The sequence below is a fragment of the Porites lutea genome, chromosome 4 (assembly GCF_958299795.1).
Source record: "Porites lutea chromosome 4, jaPorLute2.1, whole genome shotgun sequence".
In the NCBI taxonomy this organism is placed as follows: Eukaryota; Metazoa; Cnidaria; class Anthozoa; order Scleractinia; family Poritidae; genus Porites; species Porites lutea.
Genome location: NC_133204.1, coordinates 43751308 through 43773197, shown reverse-complemented (window position 1 = coordinate 43773197; position 21890 = coordinate 43751308). Strand labels below are relative to the sequence as shown.

Genomic DNA, 21890 nt, shown 5'->3' with positions numbered 1-21890 from the left:
ACCCCCAAAAGTGGTGCTTGTTATTTAGTAGCACGTCCGTCCCGCAAGCAAAACCACTTTGCTCTGAAATTGTTATCTTGTTAGGGTAGTCAAGCTTTTGCGTTCGTTAATTTACAAGCCAAATAATGCTTTTAACCTCTATTTCTGTATGGCTTGATTAATTTTCGGCGGTTCGATGTTCAAATCACTCTTTGTTTTGTGTTGTTATTATTGTTGTTGTTGTTTTAATTTTATTTTAAGGACCATTTTCCAGGACATCAAGTATGAAGTCCATTTTGTACAGTACTACTCATTCAATTAACGATGTCCAAGATTTTATCACATTTTTAAAAAGTGGTCGGTTTGACATCCAGGGCTTTTCTAAAACAGCCTGCCGTGCTTTATCGCGCTAATATACAAAGTCCTTACAGTGATTTTGTCCTCAGTCAGGAAGAAAATTATAGAGAAGCATTAATGACGTCATAAGATTATTCCAGAATGCAGATAACCAAGCTTGCTTTTCACTCAAGACATTTTTCTTTTGAGCAGAAATGTTAGCAATTCTTAAGCGCTACCGGATCTAATCCTTATTTTTATCAAGGCTATTCTGAAAAATAAAGCGGCAGTTTAAAACTGATGAAAGTAAGGAACCAAAATGGATACTAAAGGTTGAAGCATGTCATTTAAAGAACGGAATAAAAAAATAACTAATTCATTTGTGCAACATTCAACTTTTTTTTAATCAATGCAAAAATAAAATTCCTCTTTCTTAATATTCGGTACTGAATAAGCATGTAGCGTCAGTATATTTAACAGTGTTAGTAGTGAGTAATTATTACAAATTGAAGACAAATTTGGGGTTGCTTTGTTTTTATGTTCGTTACTGGAAAAATAAAGTAGAAAAAACAGGAGAGGAAAAATAGTAGATTTGCGGACCCTGTCAATTCACAATGGAGTCGTGCAAGTTTGGAAATAGGTAACGCCATGTTTGAAAAAGATGACAGATTATGATGAAATCTATCAGGAAATTGAGTAATTTTAATTTTCAGTGGAAAAAAACCTTGTACCAGAATAATTTCAAGCATAGTGCATTCTTTTTCACACTTTTCAAGGGCTATAAATGTGATAGGTTGTAGGAAATAACTCCGAAGAAAAGGATCTTCTTGGAGCCAGAGTAAACAAACTTCAAAAGCCTCAAACTTCACAAAATGAAATCTTACGCATGACGATTTTACCTGACTGTGTTTTCTTAATTCCTGTGAAATTTGAAATGTATTTTCTCGGGCTCCTGTAGGAAATTGTCGTTGGTGTTATTACAGATAACTAATTGCATCCATAGCCCTTGGAAAGTGTGAAAAAGAATGCGTTATGGCTTAAAATACTCTGGTACGAGGTTTCCGTCCACTGAAAATTAAAATTACTCTGTTTCCTAATGGATTCCGTCTTATAATCTTTGATTCCAGAAAATTTTGAGTTATACTTCTCAGTCATTTCTCGCCGTATTAGGAAAATTTCAGGGACAGTGGAGACTTGAGGTGACTGCTTTAAAAAAAAATGAAAACTAACTTAACGGAGAGTAGTCTCTCAGCCTAGCCACTTCAAGTCACTTGTTAATATTATTATTATCATTATTAATAGTAATATTACTATTATTTATCAAGTATGATAATAATAATGAGAAGAAGAAGATGAAGAATAGATACTTTATAAAAAGTTTCTAATATTAAGATGAGTGGCACTCATCTTAATTGAGGCAAAGCAACGTTAGATAAGAAAGAGCTACAGTAGAAAATGTTATCAGACGATAATCGTTTATTCAAGTAACATTTTGAGTCCTTTATCACAAAAATTTGTATTTTAAAACAGAAACGGTAGGCTATGCCCAGGGCCCCCCTCTATTCAAAATTGAGATAAGGTTGGACAAATACTCGTCTTTTTAAAAACAGAAAAAAAAATACTTGAAATCTTTGTCAATGCCAATGTCATAAGACTAGCCTGCGAGCAAGCTCTCCTATTTGGGCGAGTGAAGCGAGTCTCTCGAGAACGCCTAGGCCCCTCGCTCGCGCGTTCTCGCGAGGTTCACTTCGTTTGCCCAGATAGGAGACTACAGCTTGCTCGCAGGCTATCATAAGATAAGCAACAATTATGTATGAGAGAGAAATTAGGCGATAATCGGTAGTTGAAAAAAATTTATTTTGGTTTGTTTTTACATGTTTCATTTATCAAGAAATCAGAGAAAATAGACGTTAAAACTCAGCCAAAAAAATTTATTTCCTCTTCACTTGACAAATAGATCTAGACTTTGATTAGAATTTCTAAACGTGAGGAAATTTGTTTAGTAGAATATTATTTCTTTTCCACACGAACACGTTTATCTTAATTGGCAAGATGACACATTTAACAAGCGGCAGAGTTTGCATTACTAATAAGTACCAAGCCCATTGAGTCAAAGATTTTTTTTTTTCGGTAAAAAATAATTAAACATTTATATTACTAATCAACCCCGTTTAATTTACACTCACTTTTAATTGTCCAGATAAACTTGCAGTTACAGACTCGGTAATCCCAAATTAATTTTACTTTCGATGGATAATCTTTCCAGACTAGTATGTTTAGGATAAATTCCTTTCGTCTCCATTATATTTAGTCCAATCGTAGCTGCCCAAAGATCACTATCCTAGAAAATAAATGTGTGACGTTAATTTCAAAGCATTATTTTGTCTCTAAAATTGAAACAGACTGAAACTTCTTTGTTTGTAAGAACGAAACAAATAACATCGTAAGGGTTTTATGACAGATTTACACACCGACATCACTACATAACTGTTCATTTTTCACTTAATATATAACTTGTGCAAATTCCCTTCAACGTAATAAATTCTTTGTGGACTTACCGTTGTGTTTTTTAATCTACAATCCACCATTATTTTGATCAGAAATTATTTTGAAAAAAATTGATGTTTGTGCCGTGTTTTTAAACGAAAATTGAGCCCCTCAAGCGGTCAATGAATCATTTTTAAGCCACAGTTTTAACCGGTTTGCCGTCAAAGCGTTCTTTTTATATGCGTTTCTTTGAAATAAATTGAAAATTGAGGGTCTAGCCTCAAGCTAAATTGTTTCCGGCAATCAACAGCACTGTACCGACAAAAGGGGAAACGTTCCTCTTCGTACAGATAAAGGGAATGATTGCAGTTAAATCCATCCATCGCTGGTAATGTTTTCGTGAGAAAATACAACACTTGCGGTCCGGGCATAACACAAGCTGTGTAAGAGTTACAACGAAGTTACATCGTACTTACCTTGAACCAACGATCATGAAGTAAATAAAGTGCAAACAGAAAAGTCCAAAACGACATCATGTTGCATTAAAGCGTTACATTAAAGCGTACGCTTACACAACAAAAGAAAGCCGGTGTCACTGTTGGATTGTTAAGCCTAAAAAAAGGATTTTCACTCCAAGGTCTCAGTCAGACAAAGGAGTTGAGGGAGACTTTAAATAAACTTATGCGGCAGAGATGTAGAAATATTATATGGTTTTGAAATTTCAAAACAAGTGACTCAGGTCACGGTTCGGTGAGTTGAAAAAAAGACTACAGTCTTCCTTCTTCCATACTTCACTTCATAAATATATTGAGATAATATTAAGATAATCTATCTAAGAATGTTGTCAAACTGTATTTTAAAACGTTGGAGAATGTTCATTATCCTGGGCTAAAAGCTATTCTGTTTAACTTAACTTTTTATAATAAGTTCTTTGCCGTTGTAACCGTTTTTCCGATAAATCGCATCTAAAAACCGAACATAAAGTGCGAAAGAATGTCTTTAAATCATGACTTAATCCTTTTGCCGGCAACATATAAAATTGAAACTTAAAGAGAACAGTGTTCAAGAATTAAGAACATACTGGACAGGATTTCATAAACTTTAGCAGCACTCGTTTTAACAATAGGAAAGAGTATCTTTTAAATTAGGGAACTTGAATCCGTCAGTATGATGATGGTACAAGAGATGACAAAATAAACGCTGTATTTAGTCAGGGGCACCCAAAGACAATTTTTGGAAAATATCTGTTCGGAAGACGATTTGAGATCTAGAATTTTCGGAACATTTGTTGTTAAATTTCTTGCTTGCCCGCCTCTCCTAAGATTTTCGAACCCCCCAAAAATGGTATAATTGCCCATTTTTAACGGACTTTTACCCTAAAAAGGTCACCTAGAATTTTCGGGAGCCTTTTTTCTGGCTGAAATTTTCGAAAAGGTAAGTTTTGATCCCTATAATTTTCGGATCACTAGACTTTCAGCTAGGAAATCCGAAAAGATAAAAAATTTTTAGGGGATAAAATATGGCTATATCTACCGTTTAAATACTAAAATACGTTCAACAATGCTATGTTTAAGTGGTTTTGAAGTATATTCTCGTTGGGTGCGCCTGTTTAGTACCTTTTCATTCGTGATGTTTGATTCTTATGAAAACCTTTTTGGCAGAAATGACCGCGATGTCCTCTTCCTGTTAACCGTGATAACTAGTTCGTACTTCTACATCCTTTTCCGCCAAAACATGTAGGTGGATAGACAATCACGCGATTATTCCGTCAGTTCTACCGTGAGCCTAAATGACCGATTTATAAATTTTTCAGAACTAAAATACTGCCTACCTGTAGCGATGAACATTGTTAAAAGTGCGTCCATTAGATGAATTTTTAAAGCACGTTTGTTTCCTTTGAGGTGGCGTGCACGTGGGCGTAGCTTTTTTTATTATTTTTTCTTAATCCTTTTTGACGAAAATAACGATAATAAATTTAAGTGGTATCTAAAAAAACACATTATGGAAGACAATAATGATTTAACAATACTATATACTCGAAAACACACTGCGATACTTAAAGCTTACTTATTCTTTTATATTTCAAATAACACAACAGCGTGAATATATCATTTAATTGTCATAGCTCTTTTCCACTGTCCATCGTAGACGTGTTTTACCAGAACTAAACTCTTGTTTAGCCTATAACACCATCACTTCATTATTTGGAGACGCCATAAAATAACTTCAATCGATGTTCTATGCCTTAGTAAATGTCGCCCAAGAATTTGCTTATGTCTGTGATAAAAACAACAAAATCTGTGTATTGGTTAATTGTCTATTCCACACATGCACCGACTCTATGATCTAGAGGTTTCCTTTGGATTGTTAATGGAACTCACCGCATTAGTTTTCTAAAATGAAAAAATGAACCCTCCATGAAATTTTAAATTCGTGAAAATACCAAAATTCATTTTGTAAATCTACAAAGCCGGTATAATAATAAAAATAGGTAAAATTAATTGAAAATAAAACTGCGAAAAACATATCTTCGAAACTTATCTTTATTGACCCTCAAAGTTAGCCAGTGACAGGATCTGGTCACGTAGTTCACAGCGAGGCCACAAAGTGAAGTCGGGTTCAGTTTCAAGGCTAGCTACTGTTGTTTCCTGAGTATGCTGTAAATTTACTCAACTTTTTGAAAGTCTACTAAGTGTACGTATCGTTGGCACCTTTGGCCAACAAAATTTGACTTGACCAGTAATAACAGCGCACGTTGCATTTACGACATTGTAAGCAAAAATAAAAACATGTCTCCACGGATATTTACAAATGACAGTGGTAGACCTATTAAGGAACCTTGGGGAATGTTTCCCACTAGTTTTCGACCAAAACAGGGTTCGTCGTCAGAGAAACCATTTTCCAGATTCCCCCCCCCCCCCCACCCCCACGACGTTGTTCACAAGGTCACCCTCCCCACCCGCTTCCGACCTCAGGACAGTCAGGGGAAATGAGCAGGGTTCTTTCTAGGGTATTTGAGCGGTAAAAGCTTTCCCCTCAAAAAAATGCCCAGCTTCCCCCAAAAAATATTGCTATCCTTACAGTATATAAGTTAACTATATCGGAAAAATCATCCAGACGCGACGAGGTCAGTGCACACACTGTAACATTTCTCAAAATTGTGTCTCAAAATGCACCAGATTGCATCTCAGCGCATATTCATCTAAAAAAAATTCCGGACCCCCTAGGAAGCTCCTGGCCTTCGGCCACTCGGGACAAAATGATAAATCCTAGATAGAACCCTGCTGAGTGAGCGCTGAGTTAGGTTGGTAGAACAAGGAACGTATTCCGTAGGATAATGAACAGAAGTATAACAGACCAAGCAAACCTTTTCATTATAGTCAATTTGTGTCGCTTTTTATATAACCTGGTTACTTTTCATGAGTTTTGCATGGTTTCACTCAATGGTACAAACGTGACCTTTTTGCGTTCGAAGAACGCTTAGCCTACCTATTCTTCAAGGCGCGGTTGCCAATTTCGTAGCGCGGCTACCGAACATGTAGAGCCATTTTCTGCCAGATTCTTCACATTCCTTTGGTTGGTCACATATTTGTGCCGTTTTCGTCGCAATATTGAATTTATAATGTCATACATGTGTCATCGCCAAGCTATGACGTACTGCGCACGCTTGAATTCATTGCCAAAGGCAAAATCAACGACGATCTAGGCTGCTTCTCTTTTGATTTCGGTTACGGCTGGTAAGTTGTCGTGTACAATGTTTTTTAAAGGATTCGTGGCAACTTTTTGTCAAAGTCTCAGAACGTTTTGCATCACTCAGGCTAAGACGCGTAGAAACGACATCTTCGGCGTCGAGTTCCCCGGACGAAACTTGTCTCTGTCTGCAGTTCACTGCATTTCGTCGCCGTACAAATGTTTGAGCTGTCGCTGTTGTCATATTTACAGCAGTAAGCTGACCTTTTATTGTCTAAAACTAAAAGAATCGAGTAATCGTTCTTCTATGCAATTGTGCGTAACCCATTGTGGTTCATCAAAACCTCACACTGTCCGTATCACATTATTTTATTAGGAAATAATGTCACATTTGACATTAAACCGAAAAAGGTTCGAAAGCACTTCCTAATCCGAGATTACTACTAGTTTATTACATAGTGGCTGATTTTCAAAATCAGGAACTTGCTAACCCCCTTTTATACAAACTTTTTTACACGAGTGACATCGTATATACAAATACTTATTCCCAGGTTTGCAAACCTAGATGCCTTCAGCTGGATGGTCCAGTTTCGTCAAATACAAATGATTTTCTCTATTTTTCTCTAGTCCGCCAAATAACAGGTCATATTTCCTTGCCCAAACTTTACCGCGTGGTCGACACGGAGCCAATTGAAAAAACAATTGGCTAAAAATTACCCATCTTCAAAATCAACCTTCAACATAAATTTAGTGCCGCGCAGAATAATCAAGGCTAGCCATTTCTTCAACAGCAATATTTTTACCAGGAACCCATCATAGGCTCCTGTTTTTACTGATTTCACTTAATGAGAAAAGATAGCCTTCGCACTTTTTGACCGCCGTCAAGGGAGAGAACATTGCAAAAACAAAGTTAAGGCACCTAGTACTTGTTTTCATTTCACTAGGGGTATGTAAACGAAATACACAGACCAAATGAAAAAGAATAAAGTTCAGAGACGTTTGAGCCTGTGAAACCATTCTGAGGAAACGGCTGAAGATTCAATGCGGCGGGTAGCATTTAAGCTCGCCCACCGTATTTTTCTTATATTTGGACCAGCTCCCTCTCTTTTTGTTGTGGTAAAAAACCTTTGTGCAGTTTTTGTCTACCGCAAGTACGTTAACATGCGGTACTGTTGGCGTGGGATCTAACCACGACGCGATAGATCGTATTCCTCCAGTTTCACAGCGTTTCTGGTTCATATAGTATTTAAAACCTGAAACAACAAAATAATAACAGCACTTGAATTGTTAGTTTATTTTACAGTTTTATTTTCAGCAATCCAGCTCTATTTCAGTTTTTATCTGTAAATAAATTTCGGCAGGCAACGCGAAACGAAAAGTACGAAAAACGAAAATCCGCCATGTCATTTTAACGCAAACCTCGTAAGTCAGTCGCAGGCTTTTAAGTCTTGACAAAGACAAGATTTGTGTTTCAGTTTACTTAACGACAGAAGAACTATATGCTCTGCTATTAGTTGTCATTTACCTTAAAAGAAAAAAACTTAAACTAGTTGAAAAGTACATTAACAGGATTAAAGAAGTGGGAAATTAGACAGCTTTGAATATTGTACCAATGGATTAAAATTCTGAGAAAAGGGCTGAAACATTTCTACGCTCTTGTGACTGCTGAAACGTTTTCCACTGAGCAAAGTCTTTTTTACTGTTATCAGTTTTCAGAAATTCCAGGATTGATTCCTACCCAAGCTGTTCCAGGGGTTCAGATTTTGTGAACCGCGCAAAGAGATGTGGGAAGGAAAACTGCGAGGGGGTGTGGGTAGGGAGTTTCCTCCTCTCTCCTTCTCCCTCTCTTCCTCCTTATTTTTTCTCCGCTCTCTGACTTTGCGCCGTACTCCACCATCTTAATAATGCCCAGAACATGCTAATGCATCTGCTGAATATATACCCTTGGCTATGCGGACAGCGATTACGCAAGAACTCTCGGGATTCATGTCGTACTGTGTGGAATTATATTCTTATTTTTTTTTCTGAAAGTAATTACCTTTAGAATCATATTTGGTTTGATTAGGCTGTATTTCGTCGAAGTCCAAATTTAACTTCTTTTTAAGTACTTTCCACCTGAACTCCAACCCCCTCACTGGTATCCCTTCCTTTAAAAATAGAAAACAAGAAAATATTTCACTCAAAACAAAAGAGATGAAAGATGACAATACTATTATTCCATGCCAGGAGCCCATAATGGACGGGATTGTTTTCATGAGAACTAAAACACCGACTCGTAGAATCGATGCAGCCACTACATCCGGGAACCGAGCTGCGTATTTTAGGTTATGTAACGCGAGTGATCATATCGAGCAGCGTTGGACTTCACGATTTCCTCCTTTTAATCTCTGTATTTGAACTTTATTCGTTTGTGGTTCGGAATAATTGCGGCGGAGGGAAGATTCTTTGTGGTAACCGACTAAGGGGTGATGCATTCTTTAATAACAAAAAGGAAATGTCGAATGATCTGAAGATTTTCAGAGAATTTCTAGAAAAAGGCGACGAGAAAAAAAAAAGTAGCCAGTTCATATTCCGGTAGCAAACACAACTAACTCCTGACCAAGAAAATAGCTATGAAATCTGTGACTTTAATTAACGGCAAGGAAAAAGAGACCGAGTTGGATCTGGGTACTGGATACGACTGGCCATTTTTCTACACAGAATTCGCCTCTTTAGAAACGTCATGGAAACAAGGCTGAGATGACTGTTGCAAGGACTTCTGGGACTGTTAATAGGGACAGGCATGAAAAAAATTGGCCAATAGCTGACCGGCGCGTCCCCAGTAACTATCCCAGAAACAATTGCGGGACGCATTTCGGTTCCAGTTCCCTTTTTGTTTCTAAGTTAGCCAATGACGTCTTACTTCTGAGCCATCATCAGGATAATACTTGAAAGTAAAGTAATGGTTGCTTCCGATGCTTCCTTCTCTGCACTTCTTTTTAACGTAGGGAGAATTTGGTGGTAGCATCAATCCACAAACAAGCGACACTGCTACAAGAAAGAGGAAAATACCCAACAATTTCTTCCATAAACCTGAAAAAAATAAAAAATACGAGCAATATATCAGTATCAAACTCATCAAAAGAACAAAGAGGTTGTTAAACTGGAAAAAGAAAAACAGAGAAAAAGCATTCAGCACTATTTGAAAAACGGACTGATTATTAGTGGCCTAAGCTACTAAAAGACGCTTCTGCATGATTTCTAGATGATTTTCTTATTACGTGGATTTCAGTATCTACTTCATTCCAATAAGGTAAAATTGCCAGTAATCCAAGCTGTTCGTTTTAGATAACAAAATATTATTGAGTCTAAAAAGATGAATAGCTTTACGCCAGGTATATACAAGGAGTACATAAAATAATTGCTGCAGCTCGTCGCCGTAGTCGTGCACGAGACGTCAAAGAAATGTATTACTAGGAAAAGCGTGATACAGGTGCAGAGCTGTTGTTTTGCTCGACTCATAAAACCAATTGTTTTTTGGTATTGTCGTTGTTGTCGTCATTGTGGTTAATAGGGACTTTAAGATCCAACGACGCGGACGGCAACGAGAACGTCAAAAAAAAACTTAAGGTTTAATAAGCAAAACAACAACTTTGCACGCGCATCACGCTTTTTTTGTACATTTCTTTCCTGTTTTTGGTTTGCACAACTTCGACGTGAAAATGTCTAATTTCGCGTTTTAAGGAGGACGTAAACAAGCAACGACGAAATTTTATTTCTCTTTCTGAGCTTGAATATGATAACTTGAAATTCAGCTTCCGGAGGGTTCGCCTACATTTTACAAAGTAGGAATAATCGCTGTAAAGACTAAAAGAACGCAAATTTCCTTTTTAAGCGACATTCTCGTTGCCGTCGCGTCGTTGGATCTTAAAGTCCCTAAGTTACAGTACTGACCGGCCTTTTCGCCGTTTCATACCTCTCCAGCCTCGCTGCATACTTGCGATCCTGTGACCGACATTATCAATATGCATCTCCATACTTTCCCTCACTTGGTTGATACACAGATTTAGATGATCCAGCTCTCTTAACCTGTCCTTAGCACTGACACTCAGTACCAGGGATACCAGGCAGTCGACCTTGGATACTCCAGTGCTGGACGACTCACCCAGTGAGTAACCAAGCAGAGTCTGTCGGTGGTTTACTAGCAACACGAACACATAAATCAGCAATCCCTTTTCGTTAGTTATTCTCAGTATTCTAAGAATTTTGCTCCCAAAATCGTTCACAAGGCTTAGCTGGCAGATCCACCCAAGTCAAGCATTCTAGGCCATAGCCATCTCTAGATATTCAATGACGTCATGCTTTTGGTGCATGATTTCGAGGAATCTCATTTACTACTCTTATTTGAGGCCTAGCGGATTTAGTCCTCAGTTATATTCAATGAAACCTTGCGAAATCAAAGGCAGAGAATGTCTAAATACAACAAGCGAATAGGTAATAGCTTCGGTTGTCATTGGAGAGAGAAATTCTGTTGAAAAGTTGAGAAAAGGGGCTTTCTGCGAAGGCGCCGAGTAAGTAGTCGCCTCTACTAAGTTAACGTTTTCAGGTATGTAGCATTTTTTTTGGTTCCTACAAAAAGTATTTCAAAAACTAGAAAACATTTGCTACCCATTTGTCACAATTCCTGTCGAGTGCCCAACATTTGAGTTCGAGTGCTTGGACGTTGAAAGTTTGGTTATGGAACAAATTAGGCGTCCCCTCGCGTGTCTCCCTCTCGCGCGCTCGTTCTTTCTGGCGCCCACTACTTCCAAGCGCCTGCTACACAGGCTACTGACTCCCTTTGTTCAGAGCTGTCGGAGAGTTGTGTAATCCTTACTTTGGAACTGTTTGTGTTGCAAGGCGTTGCAAATTTTTGTTGTTTATTGAATTTAAAATCCAGATAACATAGCCTGGTATTCGGTATCCTGCGAGCAAGCTCTTCAAGGCGCTCTGGCGGCGGGGCTGGAAAGGGAAGGAGAGCTTGCAACTACGTCTCTGTAATTTGAATATCTGCATCGAAAAAATCGATGCGAAATGCTGATTGGCGAAGATGACATTAGTAATGACGTCATTACCCTTGGCACGTATTTTTCAATGTTTGTTTACATTCGCGCTCGTTTCCGCTTAGCGCTTATTGGTGGAAATCTGACAGTTCAGTCGAGGGAGAGCCACTGGGGAACTGGAGGTGGAATTCAAAATTCCAAGAGACGTAGTAGCAAGTTCTCCTTCCTTTTCCCGCCCCGCCGCCAGAGCGTCCAGGAGAGCTCGCTCGCAGGCTAGGTATTCCGTAGTTTGAAAACCCATTTATCGTCGTTTTCGTTGCCGTCGCCGTTGTCGTTGCTTTGGCTCCCTAATTGGAATTCTCTGGTGGGTTGTGGTAGATAAGTCGAAGTGAGTACTAACAGTAACGGGGTGCAACAAGGAAGTGTGCCCTCTTTTGATACTGTACGAGAACCGTGACGATCCCACCAATTTAATCATCTTCAATCTTACTCGACTTTTCTCAGAGTTGCGCATCTGTGACATTGACAACAATAGTAAGACGAAACAATAGACCATAAATGAGGTAGTTACCGCGGTGTCGCTGAGTTGTTGCCGTGCCTGGGAATTTGTCACTGGGACAGGTGTAAATACATTCGCCAGTTCTGACTTTGCCAACTACTTTGACCTCGATCTCTCCAATAATACACACAAGATCAGCATCTAAGAGGCAAAACAAGATACCTCAGATGGATATAAAAATACGCACTTTATTTGAGTGTCAATGTATTTAGCACAAAAGTACTAACTGAGGACACTATAGTTTCCGTCTCATACTGGAGACGGGACTGCCATTTTACGTGTTCATCCGAGCCACGTGAATGTCAAGCCGTTTACAGGGCAAAGGCAGTGTCTTAATTTCTAAGTTTTTGTAAGACCATGAGTATTGATCCGGCCCCGGGAATCGATCCTGAGACCTCCCGCTTTGCAGTAAAGCGCTCTAACGACTAGGCTAATCCCGTCGTGGATATTGTCCCTCCAGTTGGTAGAATTGGCCAGTAAATAATCAACGCTACCCAGGGTTAAAATCTTGACAGAGCATTTTGCATGTTACACTTTAATTTCTAATGACTCCTCCTCCACGTCTATCTGAAGAGTGAGGTTTGCTATCCCAGTTCTAGCATAACTAAATCATTAAATAAAGAATCGCAATATCCCTACCATTTCTTTCACTGTCGTTCCGTTCCGTGTTTCCTACCAAATAAGCAGATCGACTGATGACACCAGCCAATCTCGCGTCACCTGCGTTTTCACTTGTCAAAAGATCGATGACAGTTTCTCCCGTGGCGCTGACAAAGAACCCTACAACATCTCCTTCCTCAAACTCGCTTTCGTCATGTTTTCTCTTGATGTAGTAAGCAATGTCGTGGTTTTTCGTCCGTATCTGCTCACATTCGACAGTTTTGATCTTTGCAAACTCAGCTTCAAGCTGTTGGCACATTAGTCTGGAGTAGAGAGTATCTAGAGAGAATTAACCAACGACAGATGGATTACTAAGTGTGAAAAGGAACTGTGGCGCTGTATCCTTGAGAAAGAAATGCCAAGCTTTTTAAACCGTTCTACGGAAATCGGTCAGATTTGTCATGATAAATATATTTTTAATAACAACAAAAAACTTTCCAAGTTGAAATCAAGAGATGAAATAATCCGCCGATTTGCAAGGCTTCATCCATGGAAAAGGGAACTGGCCAATGGCCAATGACTGGCTGAATGACTTAGAAATCCAAAATATTTCAAGGTGGAGCTTGCCCCCGGACCCCCCTAGAAGCTTGCGACTTCGACCCTCGTCTAGGAAATCGGTCAGTATTTTTCCTAGATCCGCGCCTGTTTTTGTTTGTTGGTTTGCCTGTCTGTTTTCTCCCATCTGAGATGTATGAAGGTGAATCGGCAACCACCGTTTGGAGACGCAAAAGACGAAATTTTGGGCGCTTATTCAAGGTAAATCTTGAGGTTTGTTTTTCAGTGAAGCTTAAGTAACTCTAACCTGTGCTAGAAAAGAAAAAACTGCATAATTAATTAAAAGCTGTTATAAAAATCAACGCCAGACATAGGGAAGGTGGCTTATCGTTCTGCGTAGTAGTCGTGAATTTCTCAGAGAGACTTCCTGCATTGAATTTTGAGGAAAAAATTGGGCTTTATCTCAGTTTCACTGTATTTAGCAGGATATACTATTTTGACGAATGATCGCTGTTTTTACAATTCACTTGCTAGAGACTGGACTACCATTTCTAAGTTCTGCCAAAAGTGAGTGTCTAGCCTAGAAAGCAGTACCTTTGGTTCAGTCCCGTTCATAATCTTAATCAGTGACCTCCCTTTCTTGAAGACCATCGCCCTTCTAAATGACAGTTACGGTTAAACGTAAAAATCGAGAACTCGTGCAAAAGATAAATCTGGAAAGTAAAGGCGACGAACTTTTACTCGGGTCGTTCGCCTCGCATCTTATGCCTACAACCATTACGCTAACTAGCAAAATCTCGTGGACACTGACTCAAGGTCGGTGCTATACCCTTTTTGTGTAGAACCGAGTCCTCCCTTTTACTTAAAAGGGCCACTCGTCTCGCTCTTACGGGATTTGTATTCTCTTATAGCTAACTGCAATTGTCCAGGACTCCAATACCTTCCCTTTTAAAGGACACGTTTACTTAGATTTCTTGATATTTTTTTCTCAACAAATCGATATTTTGACTGATGTGCTTTAATACCTGATGGAACTTGCTGTGATGGTCCTGCTGATAAAGGGCGAGATGCAGAGGTACTTGGGTTGGGTGTGGTCGCTGCTTTCAAAAAGAAGGAGGCAAAGCATTCAAACGTTAGTAAACACCACCCGTGGTAGTATAGTTTCCTTAGCCTAAGGTGCATGAATTGGGGTACACGTGAATTCAGAATCATAATATGATATAATTAACGTATTGACTTCGTCATTCTAGCACTTTTTACTCACTTCTCCCCGTCTTGCTACTCTTGAGAACAAATTCATATGGGTACAGAACCACGGAAGATCCACCGGCAAACTGAAGGTAAACCTTGAGTTGGAATCGATTATACTCCGTGCCTTTGGATTTCTCTAGCTTGTAGACTTCTTTGTTGTCTGGCGTCTTGTACACGCAGTCCAGATCGAACTTGCAAATGTACGTGAAGAGTTCCAGTGTTAAATCGCTCCCTAAAAGATAATTTTAAGTTACTGATAACTTTAACATGCATACACATAGTTTACATACACTGTTTACAGGTAGCCATTACGACACATTCAAAGGAGAATCATGAGGTTTTAGTCCCTATAATAAGATCTTCAACGTTCAAATATGGTATTCTCAAACAGTTTCGGAAGATCAGTCCAAGCGCCATTTTAATGAGCCAGAAACTGATATAAATAGTTGGACATGAATTATCCCGATCGTTTGTTAGGTAAAAGTAAAGGTAAAGGTGCACCCGAGCTAAAGGCCCAAACGGCCGGAGCTTATTCCGGTTTCATTTGCATGAAGACCTTAGAGTAATGCTACTCCCCCCTGGACAGGATGCTACTCCATCGCAGGGTTACCCGCCAGCAGTATGTCGCCGGTACCCATTTATAAAGCTAGGTGAAGAGAGACGAAGTGGAGTAAAGTTTCTTTTCTATGGAAACAACGGGATGGGCGAGGCTTAAACCCCGGACCTCCGAATCCGGCCACACACGCCTCTATCGTTTGTAAGGGATGACATGATTTAGCGGAAATGGAGCTCTTTTTTGTTCAAACAGACAACCTGTTCAAGACGCTTAATGACCTTTAAAGTGCAATTTTATACCCTTTTAAAAGTTGGTGGCTCCTGACCCTGTTTAGACTCAAGTCACCCTGAAAGCCATACCCTGTTCAACGACACATACCCTCTTAGGCCAAATAAGGGAGAACCTCACTCGGGATAAATCTCAACAGAAAAATGTAACCAAAAACTGATAGAAAACCAGCGGTGAATAAACTCACTGGATAGTTGCTTAGTCTGTAGCTTGGGAAGTCTTGTTGGTCCCACTCCGTATGCGCTGGGATCTTTCTGTGTAAGCTTTTTCTCAGCCTCGAGCTCACGCTGCACGTACACCTCCAGGTGTTTTAACTGCAGACAGGTTTTTATTCTCATTTCAACCTTTGAAAATACAAGAAAACAGCAACAACATCAACTAGACTCGTTCCTCTCTAGTTTGGAGCCTATTAAAATATCGATGACGTCGCCTATCAAGCTGATTAGGAAAGATCACGGTCTTTTCTCTCTTGACTTATAATACTGATGCTGCGCTGTGACTTTCGAATCCAATCTTCCTTCTTTTCAAGGGCTTGTCAGGTTTTGATTGACTTATGTATCAAAAGCCCCATTTTGTGAGTTTGCTTACTTACTAAGGAATAGTCAGCCCTTACCGTTCCATTTTGTATCCTCTGTTCTGAATATTTTCCCCTGGGTCCGTGTTTTTTCTGTATCTTGTCGTATTCATCCTTTGGATTAAGGATCTCTATGCTCGCTTGACTGCACTGGGCAGAGATGACCTTAGGACGCTGCGACGCAAACCTTGAAGCTGCGCCATGCCCATGAACAGGAGCACTGGGGCTTAGGGATTTCACTCCGTCCCACAGAGGGGTCTGGGAGGACGGCAATGCCATAATCGAGGTAGTAGGGTCTGGACTTTGAACGAGGAGAGAAGTACAATCGAAGTTGCTCTCTTGATGGCTGCTCGTATTTGCATCAGTTTGGGCTCCACTTGGAGATGGTGTAGTTGCACTTGTAACGCTGTCTGGAGGCGTATAACAGAGAGGAGGCCGCAACATCGGCTGCTGCTCACTACTTGGTGGACCAGTAGTGTGTTCATCAAAGGTTCCACCGACTGTTAGACCTTGCAGATAGCCCGCGGTTGGCGAGTAAGACATGCAAGGATCCATAGGATGGGTGGAAGAACCTGCAATAGAAGACATTCACCAGTTGAGAGGAATTCACTCAGTCAAATTTCATTGAATGCACCACCTGAGCGACTTAAACTTTCACATTTTGTCCATTCGGTAGAAAATGCTCATTATTGAGCGACTGACCTATCTGGTAAATAAATAAATAAATAAATAATTTTGGTGGTGCGGATAGGCCGAAGAAGACTATAATCACGATCTCTTGCTATTGCCTACAAGAAATCCTATAGTGCGTAATCTTTCTGTAATCAGAAGAGCACATTTACAACCGAATCATTATACATACATACGTAGGCCTCATTCGCTTAAAACTAATCATTTTTAAGTTAAAACTGAATTCCCTAATGGATAGCTTTTAGCTGCAACAAAATTATCTGTGAGTTTTATACAGCCTCATGCTTAACGCCGTTTATCACGGGGCCGATGAAGTCAGATTAGACTTAAGTCCTTAATAAACCAAGTAACCAAGACGATAGTTATCGTTTAAAAAGAAACAAAAAACAAAAACAAAGGACGTGTAGGTTACCTAATGCGGCAGTCTCCATCATTTCTCTTACAATCCCCTCAGGATCTGCCCAATGAGGGTACTGTGGGGTACCCTGCTGATTGTTCCACATTTCAGTTCGCCTGGTGGGTCAAGTAAGAAGGGAGGAAGTTAGGAAGGAAGAAGGGAGGGAGTGAGAGAGACAGAATGATGTATGGCAAGAAAGATGAAGTAATGAGTTAGTAAGTTAATAAGTGATGACATGCCTAAAAGGTAATCGGCAAGACCAAGAAGAAATGTGAATATAAACTGTATACCACCTTTGGTTCAATTTGGCCGGAAATAATTAGCCTGTGTATAGATCCTCCTTCCCTCCCCTCTGGAAAAATCGGAGAGGGGGATTTTTCTGATTTTTCCTGAGGGGAGGGGAGGTCTCTACATAGGCTGGAAATAATGAGCTCTCCATCCCTTGGCACTCTCAAAAAAGTTCCTTCTCTGCAGACTAGCTAGGTTATTATTAACTCAGTCAGACGGTTATTCTTTCCGGCCATGACAGAGAGTTCAGTATAGTACTTTGAATTTTTCAGTTTTTGGGTATAAAAGAAAAGAAAGCAAGTCTGAGACTTCGGATGTTACAATGATGTTAGTTGTGAATGCTCAGGATTAAGAAGTTGTCTGATTTAGACAATCATGCATGCGCAGAGAGTCAGCTAAACTTAGCTAATAATGATTGATCACTCGAAGGAAATGGGTCGCGAATCGGTCATTTTAGCCTAACTGAACTGGCTGTTTTAGAAGGCTAGAAAGTTAGATAAATGTGAGTCTGCCGATGAGTTTAAAGCTACGATACTCAACTGACAGATTTACTACGCATTGACTTCGCTGTTCCATTTGCTGGTCCACTTACGATACTGTATGATGTACTCAAGGTTCTATGCACGGATGGTTTTTGTCGTTGATAATTTTTAAAATGTAGTTTTGATAATCGTGTCAGACCTTAACGCTTGCAAGAGATCAAGCCCTTTGACGACTTCGTAAGAGACTGATGTGAGAGGAAACTTAAACCTATTTAGCGCCGAGTTGAAGCAAAGGAAACTAAAAGCTTGCGTAGTTTGCTCTTTTTTCTCGAAAAAAAAATCGATTTTTTTAGCATGCCTACGCATCTTGCTTTTAAGTTACATAATGAACAACAGCGTTAAGACATTCGTAGACTCCTGAAACGTTTTAATAAACCACTGCCCAAGTTTGCCTAGCGTTCTGAACAGGAACTCACTACTTGGCGCTCGTCAAACCAAAACTGATCGTCTGAATTGAAGATTTATAATAATAATATTAATTCAAAGGAAGTTCAATTTGGCATTATTGTGTAACGGCGGATAAAAGATCCTTTCGTTTGATTTGAGGTTCTCGGTTTTTAGCCGTTCTTTCGTTTGGTTGTAGACAAGTCTCAGAATTTCAGAGCAGTCAGAAATCGAAAGCTCGTGCGTGAGAGGAAGCATGTGTCTATCCAGGCGGTGCAAGATGCAGTTTGTGTATTTTAGAATATGAAGCGAGATTTAGCGTGAACTTACCCGTTCGTTCAACCTTTCAACTGTGAATTTTTAGTCTCCGTTCGACACACTGTTGGGAAAATAAGCAGGATTGCATCCTTTGGAAATTTCCCAAGTCAAACGTCATGCATGCGTTATCCTGCAGTGTTTCAACCTTTTCAAATACTAACATATTTCACTTTCTAGAGTTGAATTTGTTCCAATTGACCTCCCCCACGGGAAAGTACCCAAACTATTAAATGGTTCCTAACCTGTTTTGTGACATCATTGCTGCATCACTTTCCTTGCGTTCCATGCCTTGATGGTTTTCCAGTTTCTAAAGGAAATGATCGCTTCTATGATTCACTTAACGGGAATGAAACAAATACTTGGTGCAGTAAAATTAAATCACAAGAGGTATACAGAGCTATTAATATGTTGAACTTAAGCGGAATTTCATTTACAAAGCCAATACTTTCTCTTCAATAATTCCGTTTTCTACGTCATCAGTTAGTTCCTCTTGACTGCGATATTAGCATACCCGGTCCTCAACTGGAAAACAGGAAGGCGGAGAACACGTGAGACTAAACACTCTAGTAAAGATTAAGGAAGTATTGATCGTTATAAAAATCTGAACTATCATGACAGTCATTCTATCATGCAAGTATTTGCCAGTGGAGAATTAGGTGTTCAAGCATGTAGCAGTGCAGTTTTGATTTTAAGGACAATAGAATTTCAAGGGAACTGGCTTAAATTTTTGGACAGGATAAACATCTTAAATGATCGCTGACTTTATGTCACTGGTCTGTTCGATATGTTACTATTTTAATATGTACTCATTTTATATGAGAACAAAGGTTACCACGAACCCGCGAAATATTAATTTAGACGACCTGAAAACAGGGCAATATCTCTTTTAGTCTTTTAGCAGCCTTTTGATACAAAGGGTTAAAATTTTTCATTCAAAAAGAGAAAAGGATTATCTGCCTGCAAAAAAACAAACACTTTCGAAACAAAGAAAAATAATTCGCTCCGTCCTGCTATAAATAGCCCTAGTGCGACACAAGCATATGCTCTAGTAAAATGACAAGTGAGACACCAATGGGCATCAACAGATCACTAGGAAGTTTGTCTAGTTTGTGACCTTGAAGTATTGAAATATATGATGCAGTTTTCTTTTGGCTTCACGTAAGTATTTGACTATTAAGGTTGAAATGAACAGAAATCTTTTTTCGGCTTAAGTCGACTGTGAGCTATGATGAGAGTCAATGTTTGCCGTGTGGAAAATTCTAACAGATTTCGTTCATTCAATAGTTTTAAGTTTTTCTTTCATTTTTGGTGGCTTTTCATACATTAAAGAGAAATGATTGAAGGTAAGCCAAAAACTGGTAGGAAAGCTGTTGGTTCTGAAGTCGAATGTCACTAATGGAGTTCCCGACTTTGAAAACTGCTTGGTCAAGGGAAAAATTCCCTCCCCCTTAACTGATACACCGTATCATGTCTTCATATGTACGAGTTTGGTTATTTCGAACGATTTTTTCTACAGTTGATTTTGGTTCTCAATCAAAAGAGTAAGGCCATGGTCAAAAGTCAAACTCTTCATGAGGCGAACTGAGCTGGGCGGATTAAATTCATAAAAAATTCAACTCAGTCTGTCTCAAGTTAAGCCAGTCTGTTGAGTTTGGATCGACCAACATGTTCAGTCTCACTTTAGAAATGTGTGTCTGATTGGTTCGAAGCTTCCATTGGTTCGACGTCTGATCCGACAGACGAACTTAATTTAATTTAGGTCTACCAAAAGTATAATTACATTGTCTCATGAAACGTTTGACGTTTGGCCTTGGCCCAAATTCAAACGTTCTAATATCACACTATCTCAGATCCTAGATATGACTGTAGAAGCACTGGTTGGAAATGTCCAACTAGAGTGAATGGGTAATGGGTAATGGGTAATGTACTTTTAAGTTATGGCTCTAAAACTCTCGAAAGCGAAGACCAGCGAATGGACCTAGTTTTAATAACAGTTGGACATCATTTTCTGACGATCCAAAAGTCCATACGAGTTTTTGACAAAATAATATCAGTGTCCAGTATTCACCATTTGCGTATTTCCAATCTTGTCTCATTTTGTTTGCCCACAAAATTTGCATAGCCTTGGTTTTTAATTTCCCCCGGTTATTACAGTTGTCACAAGAGAAGTTGAAGACAGTGCTCCTGCAAACGTTTGGGGGGGGGAGGGGGAGGGGTAAACAAGGCGAATTATGGGGAATGTGAAGATGGCGAATACGAACTTGACAAGGTGATATTATTCAGTGTTCGCCATTTGCGCATCTCACATCATACACGGACTTATCTGCCCCAAAAGTTTGCACAACCATTTTTTTTATTATTTCAAATGGGGAAGAGAAATTGAAGGAACATGTTTATGCAAAATTTTGTGGGCAACGAGGTTTATTAAGTGACATACGCAATTTTTGAGCTCAGAACTGAATCCTATGGAGCTGATCCCAATTTTACACATGTATGTAATTTACTTTTTTCTTATTTTTCTTACTGAATTGATCGTGCTAAAAGCTCGCTCGTTGGTCTTGAAATACGTACTGTAGTTGTAAAAACTCCAATTACCTTCATGAAGAAGGATGTCACTCAGCCCAAATTATAGAGCCACACCTTGGTGATTTGAACAGTCCCTCTTATTACTTTTGTGGCTCAATGCAAGGTCGTTTGGGGAGAAGAAAGCTAGCGGCTGTTTACATAGAGAGAGGAAGATCCTAGCACCAGGAAGATCCTACAAGGCGGATCATCCCAGTATTCAGTTTTCATACAAAGGGTTGTACTTGTCCCTATCAATAGGAACTTCCTACTACTAGGATCTTCCTAGCTGAGATGTAGGAACTTCCTAGCACCAGAGGGACATCCTAGCACTCACCTTCGCTAGGAAGATCTTATAGTAGACTAGGGACAAACCACACAACAATAGCGGCGGGTCGTTCCGTGGATCATCACGTGGCAATAAGGGACAACAATTTCGTTTGGGGTTACCAGTTGTAAAGAACTACCAGTTCCTACTGAAAGGAGTAGTAACGAGGGCAGAATGGCCTAAACTGCACGGTTTGTTATTGTCGCCCGCCATAATTCCCGCTCTACTTTGTATCACCACACGGAACAATGTTTCTGCATGTAAACCCCCCAAAAAAGTTGTTCCGCCTTTTGATATCTTTCTCCCTTCATGTAAACAGCCACCCAGAACAGGGGCACCCAACGACCAAATGTTTCCAAATACACTAGAAGTGTCTCAGATGGTTTTCTCTATGCTTTAGAAGCCTGTTTGATTAATTTAGAGTTAGGCTAAAAACTATTTATCTGTTCGGATGTCTGAGGGGAACTTTGGTTGTCACGAAAGTC

The 21890-nt window shown here is 39.5% G+C and overlaps 1 protein-coding gene across 1 annotated transcript; it reads right to left on the bottom strand.

Moving 5' to 3' along the window:
- Positions 1-6845: 6845 nt before the first annotated feature.
- On the bottom strand, positions 6846-18685 carry LOC140933723 (uncharacterized). The gene is made up of 12 exons (XM_073383341.1): positions 18528-18685; positions 16999-17099; positions 15936-16468; positions 15510-15666; positions 14492-14710; positions 14253-14327; positions 12712-13011; positions 12085-12213; positions 10448-10672; positions 9395-9564; positions 8531-8639; positions 6846-7745 (listed from the first exon to the last, which is right to left on the bottom strand). Exons 2-12 carry the CDS (start codon positions 17087-17089, stop codon positions 7531-7533), a joined length of 2223 nt encoding a protein of 740 aa, XP_073239442.1. The 5' UTR covers positions 17090-17099; positions 18528-18685; the 3' UTR covers positions 6846-7530.
- Between the last annotated feature and the right edge of the window lie 3205 nt (positions 18686-21890).

Bases quoted from the DNA above. Each gene is read 5' to 3' on its own strand.
- LOC140933723 (XM_073383341.1), bottom strand. From the start codon at position 17,089: ATGTGGAACAATCAGCAGGGTACCCCACAGTACCCTCATTGGGCAGAT. The intron at 10,673-12,084 runs GTAACTACCTCA...TCGTGTTGCTAG, and splicing joins AACAACTCAGCGACACCGCG to TAAACCACCGACAGACTCTG. The intron at 9,565-10,447 runs GTATGAAACGGC...TATTTTTTTCAG, and splicing joins TATGCAGCGAGGCTGGAGAG to GTTTATGGAAGAAATTGTTG.